At 44.4% G+C, this 22961-nt stretch overlaps 1 protein-coding gene across 1 annotated transcript in view; it reads left to right on the forward strand.

Annotated features, from left to right (window-relative positions):
• LOC101944688 (cytochrome P450 4B1-like) overlaps positions 1 to 21665 on the forward strand; it is a 41765-nt gene extending 20100 nt beyond the window's left edge. Inside the window, exons 7-12 of the mRNA XM_005284943.4 lie at positions 198 to 304; positions 7626 to 7816; positions 11005 to 11138; positions 12312 to 12376; positions 12913 to 12995; positions 21303 to 21665. Coding sequence (XP_005285000.2) covers positions 198 to 304; positions 7626 to 7816; positions 11005 to 11138; positions 12312 to 12376; positions 12913 to 12995; positions 21303 to 21477 — 755 coding nt within the window. The 3' untranslated portion in view covers positions 21478 to 21665. The remainder of the gene's footprint in view (positions 1 to 197; positions 305 to 7625; positions 7817 to 11004; positions 11139 to 12311; positions 12377 to 12912; positions 12996 to 21302) is intronic.
• Positions 21666 to 22961: the final 1296 nt, after the last annotated feature.

The following is a 22961-nucleotide window of genomic DNA, read 5'->3' on the forward strand; positions in this document are numbered from 1 at the left end:
CTAACAGGCCTCTGCTTTTGCCCTTCTGCCCTGCATCCTATGGTACACAGAGTGAATCCTATCATCGTCAACATGGAGGATGATGGGGCCAGAAAGCCCTCACATGTTGAATGATGGTCCTTCACTCTGTTGGTAGAGCTAACAGAGAAATCCAGAGTCTTGAAATATATATTTTTATTATTCTTTTTCTGAAACAGATAAAGTGATAAAGGAGAGGAAGAAATCCCTCAAAGACGAGCGAGAACTTGAAAAGATTCAGAAGAAGAGACACCTGGACTTCCTGGATATTCTTTTGTGTGCCAAGGTAGGTACAGAAGAACCTTGGTTATTTCTCATATCTAGTAAAGGAGTGTGTGTATGTCTGTTAGACAAAAAAATTCTCACATTGATTTTTCCACTTTGTAGCAGCGTAGTTCCCTAGCTGGATTGGGCTAAAAGTGAATTTTCTTTAGCATCAGTTAATTTCTGGAGCAAGTTCTTTAAGGACTCCACATCCGTCAGCTTCCTTTGTTTATAGGTATCTATGGCTTCAAATTCACATATTTTAGCATAGTCCAGGAATTCCCTATTCTTGAATGGTGGTCCCTTGTCCTATTCTGGATGATAAAGTGCATGATGCTTGTATCACGTTCTCATATACTTTCTGCTTTTGCCAGATCATCCAGGTGTATGTCATCAACCAAAACGTGCATACTTGACACATAAGAAACATAAGAACGGCCATACTGGGTCAGACCAAAGGTCCATCAAGCCCAGTATTCTGTCCTCTGACAGTGGCCAATGGCAGGTGCCCCAAAGGGAATGAACAGGTTATCATCAAGTGATCCATGCCCTTTCATCCAATTCCAGTTTCTAGCAAACAGAGGCTAGAGATACCATTCCTGCCCATCCTGGCTAATAGTCATTGATGGACCTATCTTCCACGAATCTATTTAGTTCCCTTTTGAATCCCGTTATAGTATTGGCCTTCACAACACCCTCTGGCAAGGAGTTCCAGAGGTTGACAGTGCATTGTGTGAAAAAATACTTTCTTGTGCTCGTTTTAAACCCACTACCTATTAATTTCATTTGGTGGCCCCTTGTTCTTGTATTATGAGAAGGCGTAAATAACACTTCCTTATCTACTTTCTCTATACCACTCATGATTTTATAGACCTCTATCATATCCCCCTGTAGTCGCCTCTTTTCCAAGCTAAAAAGTCCCAGTCTTATTAATCTCTCCTCATACGGAAGCCATTCTATACCCCTAATCATTTTTGTTGCCCTTTTCTGAATCTTTTCCAATTCCAATATATCTTTTTTGAGATGGAGTGACCACATCTGCACACAGTATTCCAGGTGTGGGCGTACCATGGATTTATATAGAGGCAATATGATATTTTCTGTCTTAGTATCTATCCCTTTCTTGATGATTCCCAGCATTCTGATCACTTTTTTGACTGCCACTGCACATTGAGTGGATGATTTCAGAGAACTATCCATAATGACTCCAAGATTCTTTCTTGAGTGGTAACAGCTAATTTAGACCCCATCATTGTATATGTATAGTTAGGATTATGTTTTCCAGTGTGCATTACTTTGCATTTATCAACATTAAATTTCATCTGCCATTTTGTTGCCCAGTCACCCAGTTTTGTGAGATCCTTTGTAGCGCTTCACAGTCTGCCTGGGACTTAACTATCTTGAGTAGTTTTGTATCATCTGGAAATTTTGCCACCTCACTGTTTACCCCTTTTTCCAGATCGTTTATGAATATGTTAAATAGGACTGGGCCCAGTACAGATCCCTGGGGGACACCTCTATTTACCTCTCTCCATTCTGAAAACTGACCATTTATTCCTACCCTTTGTTTCCTATCTCTTAACCAGTTACCAATCCATGAGAGAACCTTCCCTCTTATCCCATGAGTGCTTATTTTGCTTAAGAGCCTTTGGTGTGGGACCTTGTCAAAGGCTTTCTGAAAATCTAAATACACTATATCCACTGGGATCTCCTTTGTCCACGTGCTTGTTGACCCCCTCAAAGAATTCTAGTAGATTGGTGAGGCATGATTTCCCTTTACAAAAACCATGTTGACTATTTCCCAACAAATTATGTTCATCCATGTGTCTGACAATTTTGTTCTTTACGATAGTTTCAACCAATTTGCCCAGTACTGAAGTGAGGCTTACTAGCCTGTAGTTGCCAGGGTCACCTCTGGAGCCCTTTTAAAAAATTGGCGTCACATTAGCTATCCTCCAGTCACTTGGTACTGTCAAGGCTCCTTCCCCACTCTGAACTTTAGGGTACAGATGTGGGGGCCTGCATGAAAACTTCTAAGCTTAACAATCAGCTTAGATCTGGTCCGCTGCCACCACTCCCAATGTGCTAATTCCCTTCCCTGGGTAGCCTTGAGAGACTCTTCACCAATTCCCTGGTGAATACAGAGCCAAACCCCTCGGATCTTAAAAGAAGGAGAAATTAACCATCCCCCCTCCTCTCTCCCACCAACTCCTGGTGGATCAAGATCCAACCCCCTTGGATCTAAAAAACAGGGAAAATCAATCAGGTTCTTACAAAGAAGGTTTTTAATTAAAGAAAAAGGTAAAAATCATCTCTGTAAAATCAGGATGGAAAATAACATTACAGGGTACTCAAACTTAAAGAGCCCAGAGGACCCCCCTCTAGCCTTAGGTTCAAAGTTACAGCAAACAGAGGTAAACACCTTAATAAAAGGTACATTTACAAGTTGAGAAAACAAAGAAAAAACTACCACGCCTTGCCTGGCTGTACTTACAAGTCTGAAATATGAGAGACTTGTTCAGAAAGATTTGGAGAGCCTGGATTGATGTCTGGTCCCTCTTAGTCCCAAGAGCGAACTCTCCCAAAACAAAAAGCACAAACAAAAGCCTTCCCCCCACCAAGATTTGAAAGTATCTTGTCCCCTTATTGGTCCTTTGGGTCAGGTGTCCGCCAGGTTACCTGAGCTTCGTAACCCTTTACAGGTAAAAGGATTTTGGAGTCTCTGGCCAGGAGGGATTTTATAGTATTGTACACAGGAGGGCTGTTACCCTTCCCTGTATAGTTATGACAGGTACAGAAGCAGATTTAAATGATAGGTTACAGATGACAGTTCGTAGTCCTGTAATTTCACATTTGAGTTCCTTCAGAACTCTTGGGTGAATACCATTATGTCCTGGAGACTTATTACTGTTTAGTTTATCAAGTTGTTCCAAAACCTCCTCTAATGACACTTCAATTTGGGACAGTTCCTCAGATCTGTCACCCAGAAAGAGTGGCTAAGGTTTGGGAATGTCCCTCACATCCTCAACAGTGAAGACCGATGCAAAGAATTCATTTAGTTTCTCCGCAATGGCCTTATCGTCTTTGAGTGCTCCTTTAGCATCTTGGTTGTCCAGTGGCCCCACTAGTTGTTTAGCAGGCTTTCTGCTTCTGATGTATTTAAAAAAATGTTGCTATTACTTTTGGAGTCTTTGGCTAGCTGTTCTTCAAATTCTTTTTTGGTCTTTCTGATTATATTTTTACACTTCATTTGCCAGAGTTTATGCTCTTTTCTATTTTCCTCATTAGGATTTAACTTCCAGTTTTTAAAGGATGCCTTTTTGCCTCTCACTGCTTCTTTTACTTTGTTGTTTAACCACGGTGGCTCTTTTTTGGTTCTCTTACTATGTTTTTTAAATTGGGGTACATTTAAGTTGAGCCTCTATTATGGTGTCTTTAAAAAGTTTCCACGCAGCTTGCAGGGATTTTACTTTTGGTGCTGTACCTTTTCATTTCTGCGTAACTAAACTTCTCATTTTTGCGTAGTTCCCCTTTCTGAAATTAAATGCTACAGTGTTGGGCCATTGTGGAGTTTTCCCCGCCACAGGGATGTTAAATTTAATTATATTATGGTCACTATTACCAAGCAGTCCAGCTATATTCACCTCTTGGACCTGATCCTGTGCTCCACTTAGGACTAAATCAAGAATTGTCTCTCCTCTTGTGGGTTCCAGGACCAGCTGCTCCAAGAAGCAATCATTTAAGGTGTCAAGAAACTTTATCTCAGCATCCCTTCCTGAGGTGACATGTACCCAGTCAATATGGGAATAGTTGAAATCCCCCATTATTATTACTGAGTTTTTTATTTTAATAGCCTCTCTAATCTCCCTGAACATTTCAGAGTTACTATCACCATCCTGGTCAGGTGGCCTGTAATAGATCCCTACTGCTATATTCTTATTTTTCAAGCATGTAATTACTATCCATAGAGATTCTATAGTACAATTTAGTTCATTTAAGATTTTTATTTCATTTGATTCTACGCTTTCTTTCACAGATAGTGCCACTCCCCCACCAGCACGACCTGTTCTGTCCTTCCGATATATTTTGTACCCTGGTATTATTGTGTCCCATTGATTATCCTCAGTCCACCAGGTTTTTGTGATACCTATTATATCAATATCCTCATTTAATACTAGGCACTCTAGTTCTCCCATCTTATTATTTAGGCTTCTAGCATTGGTATATAAGCATTTTAAAAACTTGTCATTTTTTGGCTGTCCCCTATTGCATGACGTCATTGAATGGGACTTATTTTCATTTGACTGTTTCTCATGAGATCCTCCCGGTATTTTATCATTTTCCATCCTCTCCTCCTTATTAGGACATAGGGAATCTCCATTTATAGATCCTCCCCTAAGGGATGTCCGAACCACATGCTCCTCCGCACCTGTCGGCTTTCCCCCAGCCCCTTCCCCCACCTTTTCTTGATTACTAGGTGATATCTGGGCATGAATTATTTCTGCTCCAACTTCTTTCTTGTATATCAGTCATTGGTTTATCTTCAATTTCAGCCTTGAATCCAAGACTAGTGAGAAACTAGTGAAACTTCATACAACCATACTCAAAACCTAGCATACCATTTTTCATTTGTGCAATCATTTTCTCTGATAGTATCTGTTACATTCTGGGGTGCAGTCCAGCCCAGTGACCGATTGTGTCACTGTGACAGGGTCCCCAGGGTGCAACCTGGAGTGTGGGACCACTGAGCCCTCCAAACCCACCAACCTGGGCTGTCTCTCACATTGTGATGTTAATGTCAAGCTACAAGCCTCTTATAGGCACTGCCCTTACATAGCCATCCACAGTCAGGGACACACCCCACTGAGTTACATGAATGATCTCCCAGCCACTCATGAACCATCAATAGAAAGGCTTCAGCCAATTCCCCCTAGCTCCCCAGCCTTGCATCCCAGAAATATACTGTCTTGCGTAAGGTTCCCTTGGACAGTGCAACCTCATGAATAAGTTTGCCACTTCTTCATAGGAAAGTAGATATGCACCAGCCTTTGTAATCTGAGCAGAGATTCCCCCAGCACTTCAACCCAAACTGTTTTAAATAAATATAATAAAGCAGATTTGTTAACTAGAGAAAGATTGATTTAAAGCGATTATATGTAGCAGGCACAGAGATCAAAGTTGTTTGCTAAAATGCAGACTGATCTATTCCTGCCAACTTTCATTTGACAGGCCAATCAGTGTTGATGACACCTAACTAGAGGCATTAGATTGTCCTTTGTCTTTGAGAACCAGTTTACTCACTCCCCAGAGATGTCTGGTAAACACACTGTAGTCATAATTTCAGTTTATGTTCATAACTCTTAATCCACATTTTGTACAGACATTAAACAAGAATATTGATCAGCGTGTTAGTTTATAAATGCTACCTCGCAAGGCATATGTTGCACAACAATTATTTCAGTAATGTGTAGGGTGTGAATACAGTGGTGCTTTTGGTAACAGGAATCTCATTGCACATGTTAGAGCAGTCATTGAGTCCTATGCAGGGCCGGCTTTAGGAAGTGCGGGCCCGATTCGGATACCTGGCGGCGGTCCGGGTCTTCGGTGGCATTTCGGCGGCAGGTCCTTCACTTGCTCCGGGTCTTCCACGTCACTGAAGGACCCACTGCCAAAATGCCGCCAAAGAGCGAGTGAAGGACCCGCCGCCGAAGACCCGGACCGCCGCCGGGTGAGTAAAAATTAAAAAGTTAGGCGCTCTTCTTTAGGGTGCGGGGCCCTCTTAGGTGTGGGCGTGGGGCCCTCTTAGGCGCGGGACCCGAATTGGGGGAATCGGCCTAAAGCCAGCCCTGGTCCTATGTCTCGATAGTGATGTAGCTCCCAACCCTTCCTTAGAAGCATCTTGAGTTTTTTCAGTGGGTAAAAGAATTACACCCACAGTGCTGATATCAACATTACAAATCCTTGATCTCTCATGCTTTGGCATCCATGCTCATTTTGTATCTTACTGAAGAAATTTCCTCAGGTGAATAGCTCAAGGTGCAAGTTGTGTATGAACCCACATTGCACAGGTTCCCTTCACAAAAAGAGGAGAGCAGGATGCACGGTGGGAGTTGTCTTTCTGACTATCTGTCAAGGGGTCAGCGGGGTCCGAGGTGCCATTTTGCTTTAAGGGCAGTAGAGGCCAGTGGTGGGATCCTAAGAGGTGCTTCCTCTGGGGGGAGTTAGTAGTGAGAGTCCAACGAGTCGCTCTCTCTGGCAATGGCTTTGCCAAGCGTCCACGAAGCTGCTTTAGCTAGGGGCAGTACCGCCTGGTGGCTAGAGTATGAGTAGCCACTTTAACTAGTGGCAATGCCACCCAATGGTGAGAGTCCAAGTAGGCCTCTTTCCCTGGCAGAGTGCCGCACAATGGCTGGAGTCCCTGTGGTCACTTTCCCTAGGGGCAGGGTCGCCTAATGACAAGTGCAGGGAGGGTAGGGGAACCTGGGCCCACACTACTCCACCGGGTTATGACCCAGGGCCCTTCGAAACCAGGTACCCTGTTATAGGTTTCCGAATCCCTAAGTGCATCCCCTGGGCCATTTCCTACCCTTTGTTCTGTCTCTGGCAGTTCTTCTGCTGGTTGCGGCACATCGTCCCCTTCAGTCCCCACGGGCAACTGGCTCCCCAGGGTGCTCCGCCTCAGTGCTTTGAAGTCCTGGCGGCTTCTTGGCTGGAGCCTGCTGCACACATCTGCTCTCCTCCTTAGCCAGCCCAGACTGAGCTAAGCTGTTCCCTTTTATATGCTCCCTCCGTGAAAGCATGCCCAGCAAGGGCGAGGGGGTGTGGCCTGTTCAGCCCAAACCCGTCACAGGATCCTGGCCCACAGCGGAGAATGGGGACAAGGGGAGCCAATTACAACTCCCATGAGGCACTACAATGCCTATTCTCAGCCAAACTCTTTCAGTTTAGAGTTTGATGAAAACTTCTAATTTCCCATCATTTTTTTTTTTTGGATGAAAACAAATGGACAATTTCCATGAGGAAAAAAAATCAGACCATCTCTACTGGCCACCGCAGTCTGTGCACTGATCTTGGAGTGAACCACATTGTATGCCCAATGGGGGAGAGACCTGAGAGAATATAGAGATTTCTGGAGCTCAGGGGTAGAAAGAAAGAAAGAGAGAAGAGACCATTTTTAACCCTCCTTCCCTACTGTTACTCTGCATTTGGAATAACCATTGGTAGTGGTAGTGGTATGTCTGCTTAATGTTTGCCAAGGACAGCATTAGGTGCAATGTGGGGCAGCAGCAGCAATATATCTCTGGGCTAAAACATTCCCTTGACCAATATCCCTGTCTAATTAGGATGAAAACGGAGCTGGATTATCTGATGAAGACATACGTGCTGAGGTGGACACTTTCATGTTTGGGGGTCATGATACCACAGCCAGCGGGATCTCTTGGACCTTATACTGCCTGGCCATATACCCAGAGCACCAGCAGAAATGCAGAGAAGAGATACGGGAGCTTCTGGGAGACCGGGAAATCATTCAGTGGTGAGCGCTCACATCTTATTTCATGTCATTTCCTCTCAAGATTATGTCTGGTGAATTAAGATATTCTTGAGCGTTGGAAACCAAGAAGTCCCTGAAACTCAGGGCATCAGGCAGCGTGGTATATTGCCCTGATATTTAGTTGATCCAAAGCCCAGCGGTAGTCTGAGGGAGTCTTTACAATGACTCCAATGGTCTTTGGATCAGAGTTTTGAACAGGATTTTCATTGTCTTTAACATGGATGGCTTGCAAGAACATTTCACGTTTTGCGTGTAAATGGAGACTGTCAAATAGCTGAGGGTTCAGCTGGCTCTGATTTACTTATATATTTAAAAATCCAACTCCCCACATTAAACACAAATAGACACTAACTTTGTGGGACCCACGGTTTTAAAAAAGTTTCACGCTCTTGTTCTCCACTGTCTGGCTCTTCAGGGGCATTCAGTTAACAAGTGCTAATCCCACAGCTGTGCCTGACATCACTGATGAGACTGATGTAAACAGGCAAATTAATGGCGCCATATGTGACTTTCAGATCCATTAAAAATAAGCGGATGCTACCCCTGGAAATCGGTGTTGCAAAGTTGTCATAAAAATCTACCAGCATGAATGCAAAATTTTATCGCCCGTCATCCAACCCTCTAATCTAGATAATTAAGTAGCTCTTGTCACTGTATCAAGTATCAGAGGGGTAGCCGTGTTAGTCTGGATCTGTAAAAAGAGACAAAGAGTCCCGTGGCACCTTATAGACTAACAGATGTATTGGAGCATAAGCTTTCGTGGGTGAATCCCCACTTCGTCAGACGCACGTAATATGTATGTGAGCCTTGGATGATAATGAGAAAATTAAGCAATATTTTACTTGTCCATCAAAAAGTGTAGTGGTCAAAGGCAAGCTGAATTTTGTAACCCTGTTTTAATTAGGGTCACTCTCAGATTAAACCACTTGGACTGAGCTGGGAGTAGATTTCAATCATGTTCTGTGAATATTCAAATGGTTTAATGAGTTCCCATGGGCCTCCTTGCATTCTGTCCCTTTGGCTCTCTGAAAATGTTCACGCGATTAGGTATTATTGGCATGGATTTTTGTGGGAAGCAAATTTCAAATCCACGTGCATGAATATTTGTAGGAACCAAATTTAAATGTGCCTAGACAAAGGTTCCTGTTGGTAATGCTTGTGCCCTCATTCAACCAGGCAACGTTGTACTGTATAACCGATCTGTCTAATCACAACTAAGCCACATGACTTAAATTTCTAGTAGAAAGTGCCGGAACCTTTCAGCAAACTGTTTGCAATCAGTCACAACCCACAGAGTAAAAACATAATAGTCCATGAGCAGAAAAAAAGGAGACTGAATATGCTGAGTCATTTTTCACTGGGGTTTCTTTACTCACCTCAAATGCGTATCTACACAGCTTTGTACACTCTTTAGGCACTCCTCTCCAACTTTTTACACACAAGATCACTTTTTGAATTTAAGTGCAACCCAGGATCTACCCCGCCCCTTTCCCGAAGCCCCGCCTCGCTCACTCCATCCCTCTCCCCACTCTCCGTCGCTCTCCCCACCCTCACTCCCTTTCACCGGACTGTGGCAGGGGGTTGGAGTTCAGAAGGGGATGCTGGGCTGGAGCTGAGGGGTTTGGAGTGGGAGGGGCTACGGGGGGGGGGTCAGGGCTGGGGCAGGGTTTGGAGTACAGGAAAGGGCACGGGTGCACGAGGGAGTTTAAGATGCAGAAAGGGGTATGGAGTGCTGGCTCTGGGAGGGGGTCACAGCTGGGGCAGGGGGTTGGGGTGCAGGAGGAGGTAAGGGGTGCAGGAGGAGGTATGGGGTGCTGGCTCCAGGAGGAGGCTCAGGGCTGAGAGCTGAGAGTTGCATAAATAATCATAAAAATGAATGACAGCTTTTGTTGGCTGTGTAGCCACTCAGCCTTTCCCACCCAAACCCTCTGTCCTTTCAGAAACTGGGGAGGCGTGCCAAGGAAAGCAAGTAGAGAGCATGCAGACAGGCCAGGATTTTAAATGTAGATCAACTGCTTTATGTTTCAGGAGGAAACTATGTGCCCAATCCTGCAAACACTTGTGACTAAGCCAGCAGTGCAAGTAGGCCGGTACCCTCCGGTACGCCGTACCAGCAAGCTATTTATAGCCAGTATGGAGTACCGGAAAGACACAGCAGCAGGAGGAGGAGGAGAGGGCTGTGGGGCAGGGCTGGGGGTTCTGCTCCTTTCCCCGCTGCCCTTCCCAGCAGGGAAAGGAGCAGAACTCCCATCCCCACCCCCTGCCCTTCCACGGATCGGACACGCTGGACTCATTGGAAAAGCAGAAGAGTTACAGATCTAGGCAAAACTAACCAACAAAACAAGCTCAGGGGATATGACCCCATGGCCACAAATTGAAAGAGAAGGAATAGTTCACAAAGCCTTCATTAAGCAAAGCCACTGTGGTCCCCATAGTGCCATTAGCTGAGCAACGGCCATTCTTATATACTGAGGTGGCCAAACTGACTGACCCTCCGAACCGCATACCATAATCTTCAGAAGTTCAAGAGCTGCAAGACATCCACAACCTGGTAGGTGGAGAATGGGGGGTGGGCTCCGTGAGCCGCATTTTAACTGTAAAAAGAGCCACATGTGGCTCACGAGCCACGGTTTGGCCACGCCTGTTATATACATCATTATGACTAGGGTAAATCTTCATGGCAGAGTTATTCTGGGCTACAGCCTGGGTGTTATCCTACCCTCCCTCTGGTTCACACAGCAAAACCTAGGCTTGAGGATACTCTGAGCTGAGCTAGCAGGCACAGCTGAAGGTATAGACATGAACTCAGGTTTTGCTGCAGGCTGGCTTGAGCACCCACCTACTTTTCAGTGAGAACACAAGGTAATCAAGCCTGGGTGCTGTAAATCCTCTAATCCTATCCCCCTGAATCACCGGACTTACTTTCTGCTGATTTTCATCACATGGGAGAAAATTAAACTGTATTTTACAGGCTTAAAAAATAGAATCAAAGGAAAGAAGTTGTCAGTGTAAAAGCCAGCTAAGCAGGTCTAGTGAAAATGATCATTTTAGACAGAACAATACGGTCAGCAGCTCAGCCTGGATACTGGGTGTAGGTTTTGTATGCAGTGTGGATTCTCAGCCGAGCTATTGCATCGAGAAGGGTGTCACTCAATTTCTCTTGCTTGCAGGGATGACCTGGGTAAGATGCCTTACACCACAATGTGCATCAAGGAGAGTATGCGCATTTTCCCGCCGGTGCCCCTTGTGAGCCGCCAGCTCAGCAAACCCATCACGTTCCACGATGGACGTTATTTACCAGAAGGTCGGTTTACTCCATTTCCCCTTTCTGGAGTCTGCACCCTGTCTTGCTGGTTGTTGAGAGCTACAAATTGCTTCCACAGCCACTCCATTAAGCCTCACCAAGTCCGGGCTTACTAAATGGGCCATGTAGAATCCTGAAGTTATTTGGTCTCGAATTGGCCTCTGTTGGGTCACATAGTCCATCTGCCTTCATTATTGCTGCATCTGAGCCTATGATCCCTAGTCGATGGGTCTAAGAACTAGCCTTAGCTTTGAATGCCTTCTCCAGTCACGGTGATCTCACCATGTTTGTTGCAAGACTTTCAAGGCTTCCCCTCTCTTCTCCCTCCCCGTAACACTGTTGAGAAGCTGAAAGGAGAATACATCCATGAACGTCTCATGCTGCCGACCTCCACAGATCCTGCCCCTTTCTTTCCTCCACACATAGACTACTGCAGTTGTGGGGCTGCAATCGTCCTCCTAGAGCAGTACAGGGAATAAGGGGGACAAAAATGTTCCTCTGGTGGTTAGCAGGGTTGGAGGTGACCATGGTGATGGTGTAGTCCAGTCTTCCCAGTTCCCAACTGCCCCAGGGGAAAATCTCTGTGCCAGCAGATCTGCCCACCCTCAATGGCTGATGCAAAATGGAGCTTCTGCAGTTGACTCTCAGCTGTGGAGTCCCACCTGCCCCCTCACTTCCCTTTCTGTGGAGATGGGGAGACGTAACAGGGGTGCAGGGCCTCCCTGGTGTTGTCTCCAATAGTCCCAAGGGATGTCTAGACTTTGAAGCCTGGACACTGGATGGATATGTTGCCCATAAGGCTGATATGTTGCCCATTTTAAGCCTCCCACGTAATTCCAGTTGATGTCCACAGCCATAGAGTCAGGCTGAGATGAGGAGCTCCAGCTGGTTTCATGTCAAAGAACAAGATATTGTTATTATTAATTATTATTATTATCCGGGAAGAGCTAGATATTATTATTGCTCTTATCACCAAAGTTCGGGGGAGCGCTGTAATACCTTCCCACTGAGCAATTGCACTGGGATGGGTGGCCTGAAAATGGGGGTGATAAAAATGCTAGCTACAGTGGTTGTAAGAACGCTTAGCCCCTCAGAGAACATAGCTTAAGCAGAGAAGCTATGTCTAAGACCTGTCTTTTTCTTGAGCTTTTTATCTCTTCTGTTGCTTTGCAGGCACTTTGGTTGGAATAAACATCTATCTTATACATAGGGACCCCAACTTATGGAAAGATCCTGAGGTATGGTATTTTTTGTCTTTATAACAATAACCTGCTTCCTGCAGCTACTATACTGGGGTAGTGACCGGGGGGAGGGGGGGGCAGTCCTGGATCAGGTCCCCATTGTGTTAGGTGCTGTACAAACACAGAGCAAGATCCTGGCCTTTGCCCCATAGAGATTACAGCCCAAATTGCTCAGACAGAGAAAAGATGAAAGGGGGCAAAAAAGAAAGGGGAAGTGACTTGCCAAAGGTCACACAGCATTTCAGGACATAGAATCCAGGTGGCCTGACTGCCAGGGCCGCATCCTTATCCACTGTATCATGGTACTGCCTATTCAAAGGATGTAATAAAGCTCCCTGCCACACCTGGTTCTGTTGTGGCCCTCTGGCTGGAGACACATCTAATTTACAGTGCTATAATCTCACTTATGCAACCATGACACAGAGAGGCCATCATTCAGCGAGCAACAGGAATACGAGAAATCAGCCGCCAATCTAAACAGGAGTGCTACAGTGATGTTATCTCTTCTGAGTTATCAAACACTCTCATTACAGGTATTTGATCCCATGAGGTTTTCGCCGGAGAACTCCTCCCAGAGACACTCCCATGCCTTCATGCCTTTTTCAGCTGGAGCAAGGTGCGGTATAGCATTAGTATTCATGTCTAGTTAGTGCCACAAACCTACGCAGTGCTTTACAAACCTGCAATCAGTGCTGCCAAGAGCTCAGGCCCGGATCCAGATGGGAGTTTTGCCACTGACTCCAACGGGAGCAGGATGAGGCCCTACGGCAGACAGGAAAAAGGGAGAGAAGATACTTTAAGGCAACAGAATGGGACATGGCATAGAGAGATCATGGACCAGGAAGACAAGGCAGAGCAGATTCCTGGGGAAGTGGGTTTTAAGGAGGCATTTGAAAGGGGAGAGAGTGCACTAGGTAGACAGGAAATAGGAGATTGTTCCATGTGCAGAGAACAGTGTGAAGCGAATCCAAGAATGGGAGACATAGAAGGGATTGGAAGCCTCCACCCCCTTCTTCTGAGGCTGCCAGCTCCTGGTTTGATCCCTGGAGTAATTTAGAGCAGCCTCAGAGCTGCTTTACATTACCCTGGATGTCATGGGGCCATTCCAACAGCCAGAGATTGGTATTTCAGTGCAGAGATCACCCTTTCCCACGACACACCCCCTACACTGGGGACCAAGAAGTGGACTGGCACAGGGGTCGCTATGACAGCTTTATGCCCCCACAAAGTTTTCTCCCCATGGAAGTGAATGGGTTAGATTCCCAGCTCGTGTAAGTCTGTGTAGCTCCACTGAAAAATCTTTTAAATCTTCTATTAAAGATACAGAAAAGAAGGAAAAACAATTCAAGCATTTGAAATGTAAGGTATTAAGTAAGGCTTTCATTTTAACAGCATGCCTTGATCCCTTTCCCTTTAGCCGGAGCGAGTTTTTAGAAGGAAAACCCTCCTATTTTACAGTTTCTTCGCTGGTATTAAAGATGGCAATAACTGTCCTTTTTGGGAGAAAGAGAAGTTAGTTGAGGTGGGTTGGTGCTGTTGTTGTTAAAACCCAGTCCCGTTTCCTAAAAGACAGAAGAAGACAAATCCACACAAGAGGGGAGAAAAGAACAGCAAGGATAGGAAATGCAGCTTCTGTCTCTGATGTTGGCTTTTACTTGCAACCTCCACGCTGGAGAAACAAGCGTGGCACATATTTTTATTAGCCGCTCCGAGACCTGGCAAACTCATACCAGCCGTGGACTGTTTAGAGCATTGCTTTTCAACTGCCTCTGTGATCACAGGCTCACAGCTGCACAGCAAAATAGACAGTCTCGGTTGGCTAAGCCACTCTTATTAGACAGAAAGGAAAAGGAAAGGAATAGGAAAGAGAAGGAACAAGGCAGGAAAGGACAAAGTCTCACATCCCAGGTGGCGGTTGGGATCTAGCCTGAGCCAGTACAGCTGGCCATGTCATCTGAGTCTCATTGTGCTTGGGATGAGGATGACGAAGGCCAACAATGGCCAAGTAGCTCCCGGGGTCCCAGGAGATGGTGGTGGTGGCTGCCCTGATGGCAAAGCTTGCTCCTCTCTATTTACCTGTCCCCAACCAGCAGCTGTCAGACAGCTTCTTCTCCTTTAAACGAAAAGGGAATTTTGAGCAGAATATTTTGTTCTCATTACCGCGTTCACCAGTTAGGCCTAATTTCCAACACACCAGTTTTGGTCCTTTGATTTCCAGTCCTGCACTTCTCTTGATTTCCCGACATGGTCTAAACACATTCCCTGAGTTAGATCAGGAGGCCTTTTTGCTTGGACTAATTCAGTTTGTTTCCCCTTTGCACCTTTCCCCATCAACATGGGGTGTTATAGATTATTGTGACACTTTATGGACGTTCACTCACTTGTCACAGCTGGGCTTGCAATTAGGGTATATCCGCAGACCCAATTATCACACCTCCTTTCCCAAGATCTGCCCCCTACACTTGGGAATTACAAGTAGCATGGCACAGGGGACACTAAGACAGCTTTATACCCGCACAGAGATTTCTGCCATGGTGGGCTCCATAGAAGTTCATGGGCCAGAGCCCCCAGTGTAGCGCCATTGAGTTCCTATGACTTAATCATTCTGTAAATAACAGTTACAAAAAAGGCACAAAATCTGCCTCACCCGGACACTGATTAACACAAGTTAGAGTGTTTTCTTCTCACACCTGACATAATATTAAACCACACACTTTAAAAGTACAGACATAGCTGGAGGCAATGGGGTTTTGTCATTTGAAGCTTGGTAAACAAACTCTAAGTAAAGCGATTTGATTCTTTCCTAATTTAGCTTCTGAAAGGCCCCTCCAGCAGGGGATAAGTGACTCCACCTTCTCAACACAATAGGGAGAAATCCAACCCTATTGTGCTTTTCCATATCATTTACACATTATTACACGGTTATGCTGCCCTTCCTGGCTCTGCTGAGAATATCAGCGATTATACAGCCAAACATGGGACATGATCCTACCTATTCAGTACAATCTGATTTAGGATACCAGACGCATCATTTGCCACTGTGCAACTGCTGTTTTATTCCAGCATCAGTCTGTTGAAATCAAGGGCATTTCACCAGCACTAAGCAGGAGTCAGAGAGCAGTGAATCAGGCTCAAATGATTCAAGATCACATTCTGATTGGTCATATCGGCCTTTTTCATGAGGTTACGATAAGCCGGAAGAATGGCTGGGGGAGGGAGGGAGATACAACTGCAGTCGGCAAGGTCTTCCTCAAGGCATAATATTTATAGCAAAAAGGCAAATTAAGGAATCAACCCAGCCCTGTGACCCCGAGCATGGAACCTGTTCCTGCCAAAAACATTCTCTCGCCTCTCTATCTCCCAAGCAACGATTTATAACCCTGTCCCTAAGCACCTGGGAAGGGACAGGGGGAAGCTGAGTCGAGGTTAACCCCTTATTTGCCAAGGATCAGATTCAGCCGTGTGCACACGGTCACAATCACCAACTCCCAAGGATGTCTGGCTGCAAGCTCATCACCCACACAGAAAGGAAAGCCCGCATACCTGTGACATTCAGAGGGTGGGGAAATAAGGAAAAGGGGGTGGGCGGAAAGGGGGTAGGCAGTGCTGTCCAGTGAGGCAGCTTCTTTTCAGATCAGCCCAGCTACATGTAGAGATTTGCTGGCTGTGAGGGGCGGAAGAGGGGAGATGGGACATGGGTGGGGTTGGCCACTAGAATTTCTCCACTGGCTTCAATTTAAAGAGACATGCCACATTTTCTTCTCCAGCCTATGGCACTTAGCAGTATTTGAAAGGCAGCAGGACTACATCAGAGTTTTCCTTCAAGTGAGAAGGTGAATTGAGAGCTGTTAAGTACATGTTTATGTTTTAAAGGAAATAACTGGGATGTGGGGTCAAGAGAAAGGGGGAAAACAAGAATATAGAAAATGCCAAACATGAGGCCAGCTGCTCCTTCCAGCAGCATGCAAGAAACATTAAAATAATCATTTAGAAGTGCATTGATTGGACCCAGTCCTCATTCATAGACTTCAAGGCCAGAAGGGACCTTCATGATCATCTAGTCTGGCTTCCTGCACATTGCAGGCACAGAACCTCACCCACCCACTCCTTCAGTAAACCCCAAACCTCTGACTGAGTTACTGAAGTCCTCAAATCTTGATTTAAAGTCTTAAGTTACAGAGACTCCACCCTTTACTCTAGTTCAAGCCAGCAAGTGGTCCATTCCCCATGCTGCAGAGGAATGTGAAACCCTCTGAGGGTCTTTGCTGATCTGACCTGGGAGAAAATACCTTCCCCGACTCCAAATATGGAGATCAGTTAGGCCCTGGGCATGTGGGTGAGACCAACCAGCCAGACACCTGGGAAAGAATTCTCTGCTGTAACTCAGAGCCCTCCCCATCTAGTGTCCCATCTCCAGCTGTTGGAGATATTTGCTAATAGCAGTTGTGGTTGGGCCATATGCATTGTACACAATCTCATCATACCATTCCCTCCATAAATTTATCAAGCTCAGTCTTTAAACAAATTAGGTTTCTTGCCCCCACAACTTCCCTTGGAAGGCTGTTCCAGAACTTCATTTCTCTGATGGTTAGACACCTTCATCAAATTTCAAGCCTAAACTTGTTAATGGCCAGTTTATATCCATTTTTGTGCCAATATTGGCCCTTACCTTAACTCCTCTCCCTCAATGATGTTTGTCCCTCTGATGTATTTATACAAAGCAATATCTCCCCTCAGCCTTCCTTTTGTTAGGCTAAATAAGCCAAGCTCCTTAAGTCTCCTCTTGTAAGTTCTGCATTCCTCTCATCAATTTAGTAGCCCTGCTCTGTACCTATTCCAGTTTGAATTAATCTTTCTTAAACATGGAAGACAAGAATTGCACACAGTATTCCAGATGAGGTCTCACCAGTGCCTTATATAATGGTACTAACACTTCCCTAGCTCTATTGAAAATACCTTGCTAAATGCACCCTAGGATTGCATTAGCTTTTTTCACAGCCACATCATATTGGTAGCTTATAGTCATCCCGTGATCAACCAATATGCTCAGATCTCTCTCCTTCTCTGCTGCTTTCAACTGGTAAGTCTGCAGCTTATAGCAAAAAATCTTGTTGGTAGTCCCTAAGTGCACGACCATGCATTTTGTCCTATTAAATTTCATCTCATTTTTATTAATCCAATATTCAAGGTCATCCAAAACTTCTTGTATGATATTTTGGTCTTCCTCCATATTGGCAATACCTCCCACCTTTGTGTCATCGGCAAATTTTATTAGCACACTCTCACTTTTTGTGCCAAGGTCATTAATGAAAATGTTAATGAAGATTGGTCCCAAGATTTATCCTTGAGGAACTCCACTAGTGATCTTGCTCCAGCCTCACAGTTCACCTTCTAGTATGATCCATTTCAGTCTCCTCTTTAATCGGTCCCTATCCACCTTTCAGTTCTCGTATTAATCCCCATCTTCTCCAATTTTACTAATAATTTCCCATGTGGAACTGTATCATATGCTTTACTGAAAGGCAGGCAGATTAAATCTACTGCATTTCCTTTGTCTACAAAATCGGTTATCTTCCCAAAGAAAGAGATCAGGTTAGTCTGACACAATCTATCTTTTTTAAAACCATGTTGTATTTTATCCCAATTACCATTTATCTCGATGTCTTTAATTACTTTCTCTTTCAAAATTTGCTCTAAGACCTTGCATACAATTGAGGTCAAACTAACGGGCCTGTAGTTTCCTGAATCACTCCCCCACCTTTCTTGAGTAGAGATTCTATATATGCAATTCTCCAGTCACAGGGTATCACCCCCGAGTTTATGGATTCACTAAAAATCCTTGCTATTGGGCTTGCAAGTGTGTGTGTGATTTTTTTTTAATATTCTTGGGTGGAGATTATCCAGGCCCCCAATTTGATCCCATTAAACTGTTTGAGTTTGGCTTCCACATTGAATGTGGTAATTTCTACTTCATATCCTTGTTCCCATTAGCCACCCTGCCACTGGCCCCAAATGCCTCATTACCCTTACTAAAAAATGACTAAATGTTCATTTCTGTGTTTGACCATACTTAGATTATCTCTTTAATCTCCACCCATCCTCAGTGCTTAGTGGTCCCAGTTCTTCTTTCTTTGTTTTCTTTTTTATTTACCTGGCTAAAGTACCTTTTACCATTGGTTTTTATTTCCTTTGCAAGGTCCAGCTCAGCTTGGCTTTTGGCAGTTCTCACTTTATCCTTCTCTTTCTGACCTCCAAGAGGCAGCTCTCCTTGCTGATCCATTCTGAGTCCTTTATTCTGTTCTTGCACAGATAAACTATGATGGAAATCAATGGGAGTGAGTAAATAAGAGAGGCAAAGAGCTCAGTATTGGACTCATTCATTAGGGAAAGGAAGAGTTTTCTATTTCTTTCTCTGTTATTTTCTTGTGTCTTTCTCAATGCACTGCATTCCACGGTGGAAGAGTTTTTGCTCAAGATACCTGTGATCTCTCCCCATGCCATACAGCCTCAGTTGAGATTGGCAGCGGTGCTCAAGTGGGCTCGATTGAAAAGAGGGTGGGCTGGTGGGAACCCCTTCTCTATGACGGTTCCTGAGCTCTGGGACAGACTTGAAATCCTGGTCCAAGAAAGCTCAAATCTACTGATCTTCAGAGCATACCGCAAGACACATGTATTTATGTGGGCTCCTATGAGGTGTGTATGTATGTCTTTCTCTTTGAGAGAAATCACTTGTATGTGGGAGAGGGAAGTCAAGTGTTCTGGGGGCAATCTCATTGGTCCTATGGCAGAGGTGCCTAGAACTTTGGATAGTTGTCAATTTGTATTTTTTGTGTAACTGTAATAATAATTGAACACAGTTTGTTTTTTTTACAAAATTTAAAAAGTGAATATATGCAAATATTAAAGAGTCATAGAATAATAAAATTGGAGAAAGGCCAGAAACATTTATCTTACCGCCCTCAGCTTCTTTATATACATAGAGAATGATGGGGTCTAAATCAGCTGTTACCACTCAAGAAAGAGATTTTGGAGTCACTGTGGATAGTTCTCTGAAAACATCCACTCAATGTGCAGCGGCAGTCAAAAAAGCGAACAGAATATTGTGAATCATTAGGAAAGGGATAGATGATAAGACAGAAAATATCATATTGCTTCTATATAAATCAATGGTACGCCCACATCTTGAATATTGCATGCAGATCTGGTTGCCTCATTTCAAAAAAGATATATTGGAATTGGAAAAGGTACAGAGAAGGGCAACAAAAATGATTAGGGGTATGGAACAGCTTCCATACGAGGAGAGATTAATAAGACTGGGACTTTTCAGCTTGGAAAAGAGACGACTAAGGGGGGATATGATAGAGGTCTATAAAATCATGACTGGTGTGGAGAAAGTAAATATGGAAGTGTTATTTACTCCTCACGACACAAGAACTAGGGGTCACTAAATGAAATTATAGGCAGCAGATTTAAAACAAACAAAAGGAAGTATTTCTTCACACAATGCAGTCAACTGTGGAACTCTTTGCCAGAGGATGTTGTGAAGGCCAAGACTATAAAAGGGTTAAAAAAAGAACTAGATAAGTTCATGAAGGAAAGGTCCATCAATGGCTATTAGACAGGATGGGCAGGGCTCGTGTTCCTAATTTCTGTTTGCCAGAAGCTGGGAATGGGCGACAGGGGATGGATCACTTGATGATTCCCTGTTCTGTTCATTCCCTCTGGGGCACCTGGCATTGGCCACTGTTGGAAGACAGGATACTGGGCTAGATGGGCCATTGGTCTGACCCTGTATGACCATTTATGTTCTTATGAAAAACAATGGTCCTGCTATGCAGGGTTCTGTAGCTGAACTGTCCTTGGTTTTGCAAAAAGACTACCCTAACCAACAAGGTGCTGCAAAACCAAACCTGCACCTGAGTTTGCCCATCCCCATTATGTTAACAATCAGCCATGCCAGCAGGTGCCTAGATATTGGTGCATTTCTTGAGCGACGAAGGGCATTTTCCTGTCCTTCAGTCCCTCTTTTCAGAATTACAGTGCTTGAAGCTCTGAATTAGTGGCCAAACAATGCACTCCAGAAGTTAGCTGCTCCATTGGTGTAAGTCAGCATTTCTCCTTTTTAGTCAATAGAGTGATGTCAATTTACACCAGCGTTCACAACATATTGCTTAACTAATATGTGATGGCAACAATTCTCTAGGTTACTTTATAGTCAAGCCATATATATTGACGTGGTGAAACACTGGAATGCGTTACCTAGGGAGGTGGTGGAGTCTCCTTCCTTGGAGGTTTTTAAGGCCCGGCTTGACAAAGCCCTGGCTGGGATGATTTAGCTGGGAATTGGTCCTGCTTTGAGCAGGGGGTTGGACTAGATGACCTCTTGAGGTCCCTTCCAACCCTGATATTCTATGATTCTATTCTATGACGTCACCTACCTATAAATGGCAGTACCATCTCCTGGTCTTAGGGCTCCACTAAGGAGGTAGTAAAACCTGATCTAATCTTCTGTTCATGCTAAGAGTTGCGTGTTGTTTCTTCCTTGTAGCTGTAGAATTCTATATATTCAATGAACAACCATGCTGGAGTCTATGGACGTTTTGGTCTGATCCTAAAATATAAATTAATGAGTTGGATGGCTTAAACCAGTTTGATTCCTTTAGGCATGAACCACATGGAGCATAGGGAATTGTTGAGCAGCAATTAGCCCTATCAAAGTATTGGCAAAGAGTGAAAAATAAACAAACTCTTTTAAAGCGCTTGCTTTTTGTTGGATTAATGGGAAATGAAAGAATCTTAATACGCCTGATGCAAGAGCGCTTGAAGTCAATGGAAAGTTTCCCATTGATTTCAAGCGACTTTGGAGCAAGCATCAGGATACTCAGGTTGGGTATTCTCACTGGTTTCATCTCTCTCTTCTCAGGAACTGTATTGGGCAGCAGTTTGCCATGATCGAGATGAAAGTGGCCATTGCTTTGTCCCTGCTACGCTTTGAGTTTTCACCCAATCCAGAGAAGATTCCCAGGAAAATACCCCAGTTGGTCTTACGGTCCAAGAATGGGATACATGTGCACTTGAAGAAAATCCACTGGCATTGACATTGTGAAATAAGTGGGCAAAATACATAAGAGATTTGTAAGTTATTTGATTATCAAATGCATTAAAAATCCCATCTTTGGGGAAAAAAAGATCTTCAGTCCCTTTGAGCCTGAAAGGTTGCTTGTTGGTCCATATATATATTTATTCTGAGCCATATGATGTCCTCCATTAAAACTGTATTCCCAAACACTTTCTGGTTACTTTAATGACAGAGGATTGATCAGCAAGGGAGAAAAATATGAATCAGATCTTCAGCCAGTGTAAATCAACCTTGCTCCACTGATTTCATCGGAGTTTAGTTGATTGATACCAGCGGGAGACTTAGGCCTATGTTACCAGATGAGATCTGAAAATTTGATCCAGTGGTCACCATTTAAAGCCAATTTCTGCAAAAAGGAACTTTGTTGTGACCTTAAAGCTTTTATTTCCTTTGCTAGGTACAGAGGGAAGCTATGGTATCTCAGACTCCTCTATGTGGCAACTCTTGGCAAATGATCACTCTTTAGTAGGGTAGAAGAGTGGACTCACTGCTGGCATGCCCCCTCATGGCTGGAGGTAGTGTTGCAGGCACTCCTTCTCTAGTTCAGTTTCACCCATTCTGGGGTAAACAAAGAGTCCAATAAAATGAACTTAGAGAAACATAACTCTTTGCTCCTAATCAGACTCACTCCTCCACGGACTCTTCACCCTTCCTGGGCTCTGCAGGATTGTACTCCTGCTCTTGTGTGGAATGACTCCCCAGGCTTTCTCTAGTTGTGTTCACAGCATGAACATAGAGAAGTTAGATAAGAACTTAAATACTCATGTTGGAAGGTTGCAATATAACTTTATGTTCGTAGAATTCAGAACCATAATGCAAAACAACCAATAAACAGAGAGACAAAGCAGGCTGCTCCCTAAAACAGAGAGGCACAACTCACCCCACCCTATTCTAGCTCTCTGTCTGCAGGCAGACGGCTTCAGGCCCAGATTGCACACTTCCCACCAGGCCCCATAGCCTGCAAGCAAAACCAGGGACCCGCCTTGAGAATTTAAAGTGATAGATCACAATTTTAACACACTTTTCAATCCACCACACTCCTCCCCTGTACATTCCTCAAACACAATTTTAAAAAATCACAAATTTAACCTTAGAGGAGGTTGGTGATTTCGCTGAGGCCAGTGGTGCCTGCCAGGGAGAGAAAGTGACACCTGACCTTTGTCCTGTTTGTGTCACCCCCAAAAGAAGCACTATCCCTCTCCCTCTCTTGGCCACCATCTCCAGTGCCTTCTCCTCCTCCTCTGGCCAACAAAAGCTACATCCATCCTTACTAATGTCAGGGGCTGCATTCTGTAATGGTACTGAGGTTCTTTCTGGTAACAGTTATCAAAGGGCCTCTTCATTATCTCCCATTTTACCTCTACCAGATATGTCTCTAGTCCCAGTATCTGCTTTACTGCTTTTCCCCCACTTCTTCCCTCCCATGTGATTTTGCACCAACAC

The sequence above is a fragment of the Chrysemys picta genome, chromosome 8, assembly GCF_011386835.1.
Source record: "Chrysemys picta bellii isolate R12L10 chromosome 8, ASM1138683v2, whole genome shotgun sequence".
NCBI classification, from domain to species: Eukaryota; Metazoa; Chordata; order Testudines; family Emydidae; genus Chrysemys; species Chrysemys picta.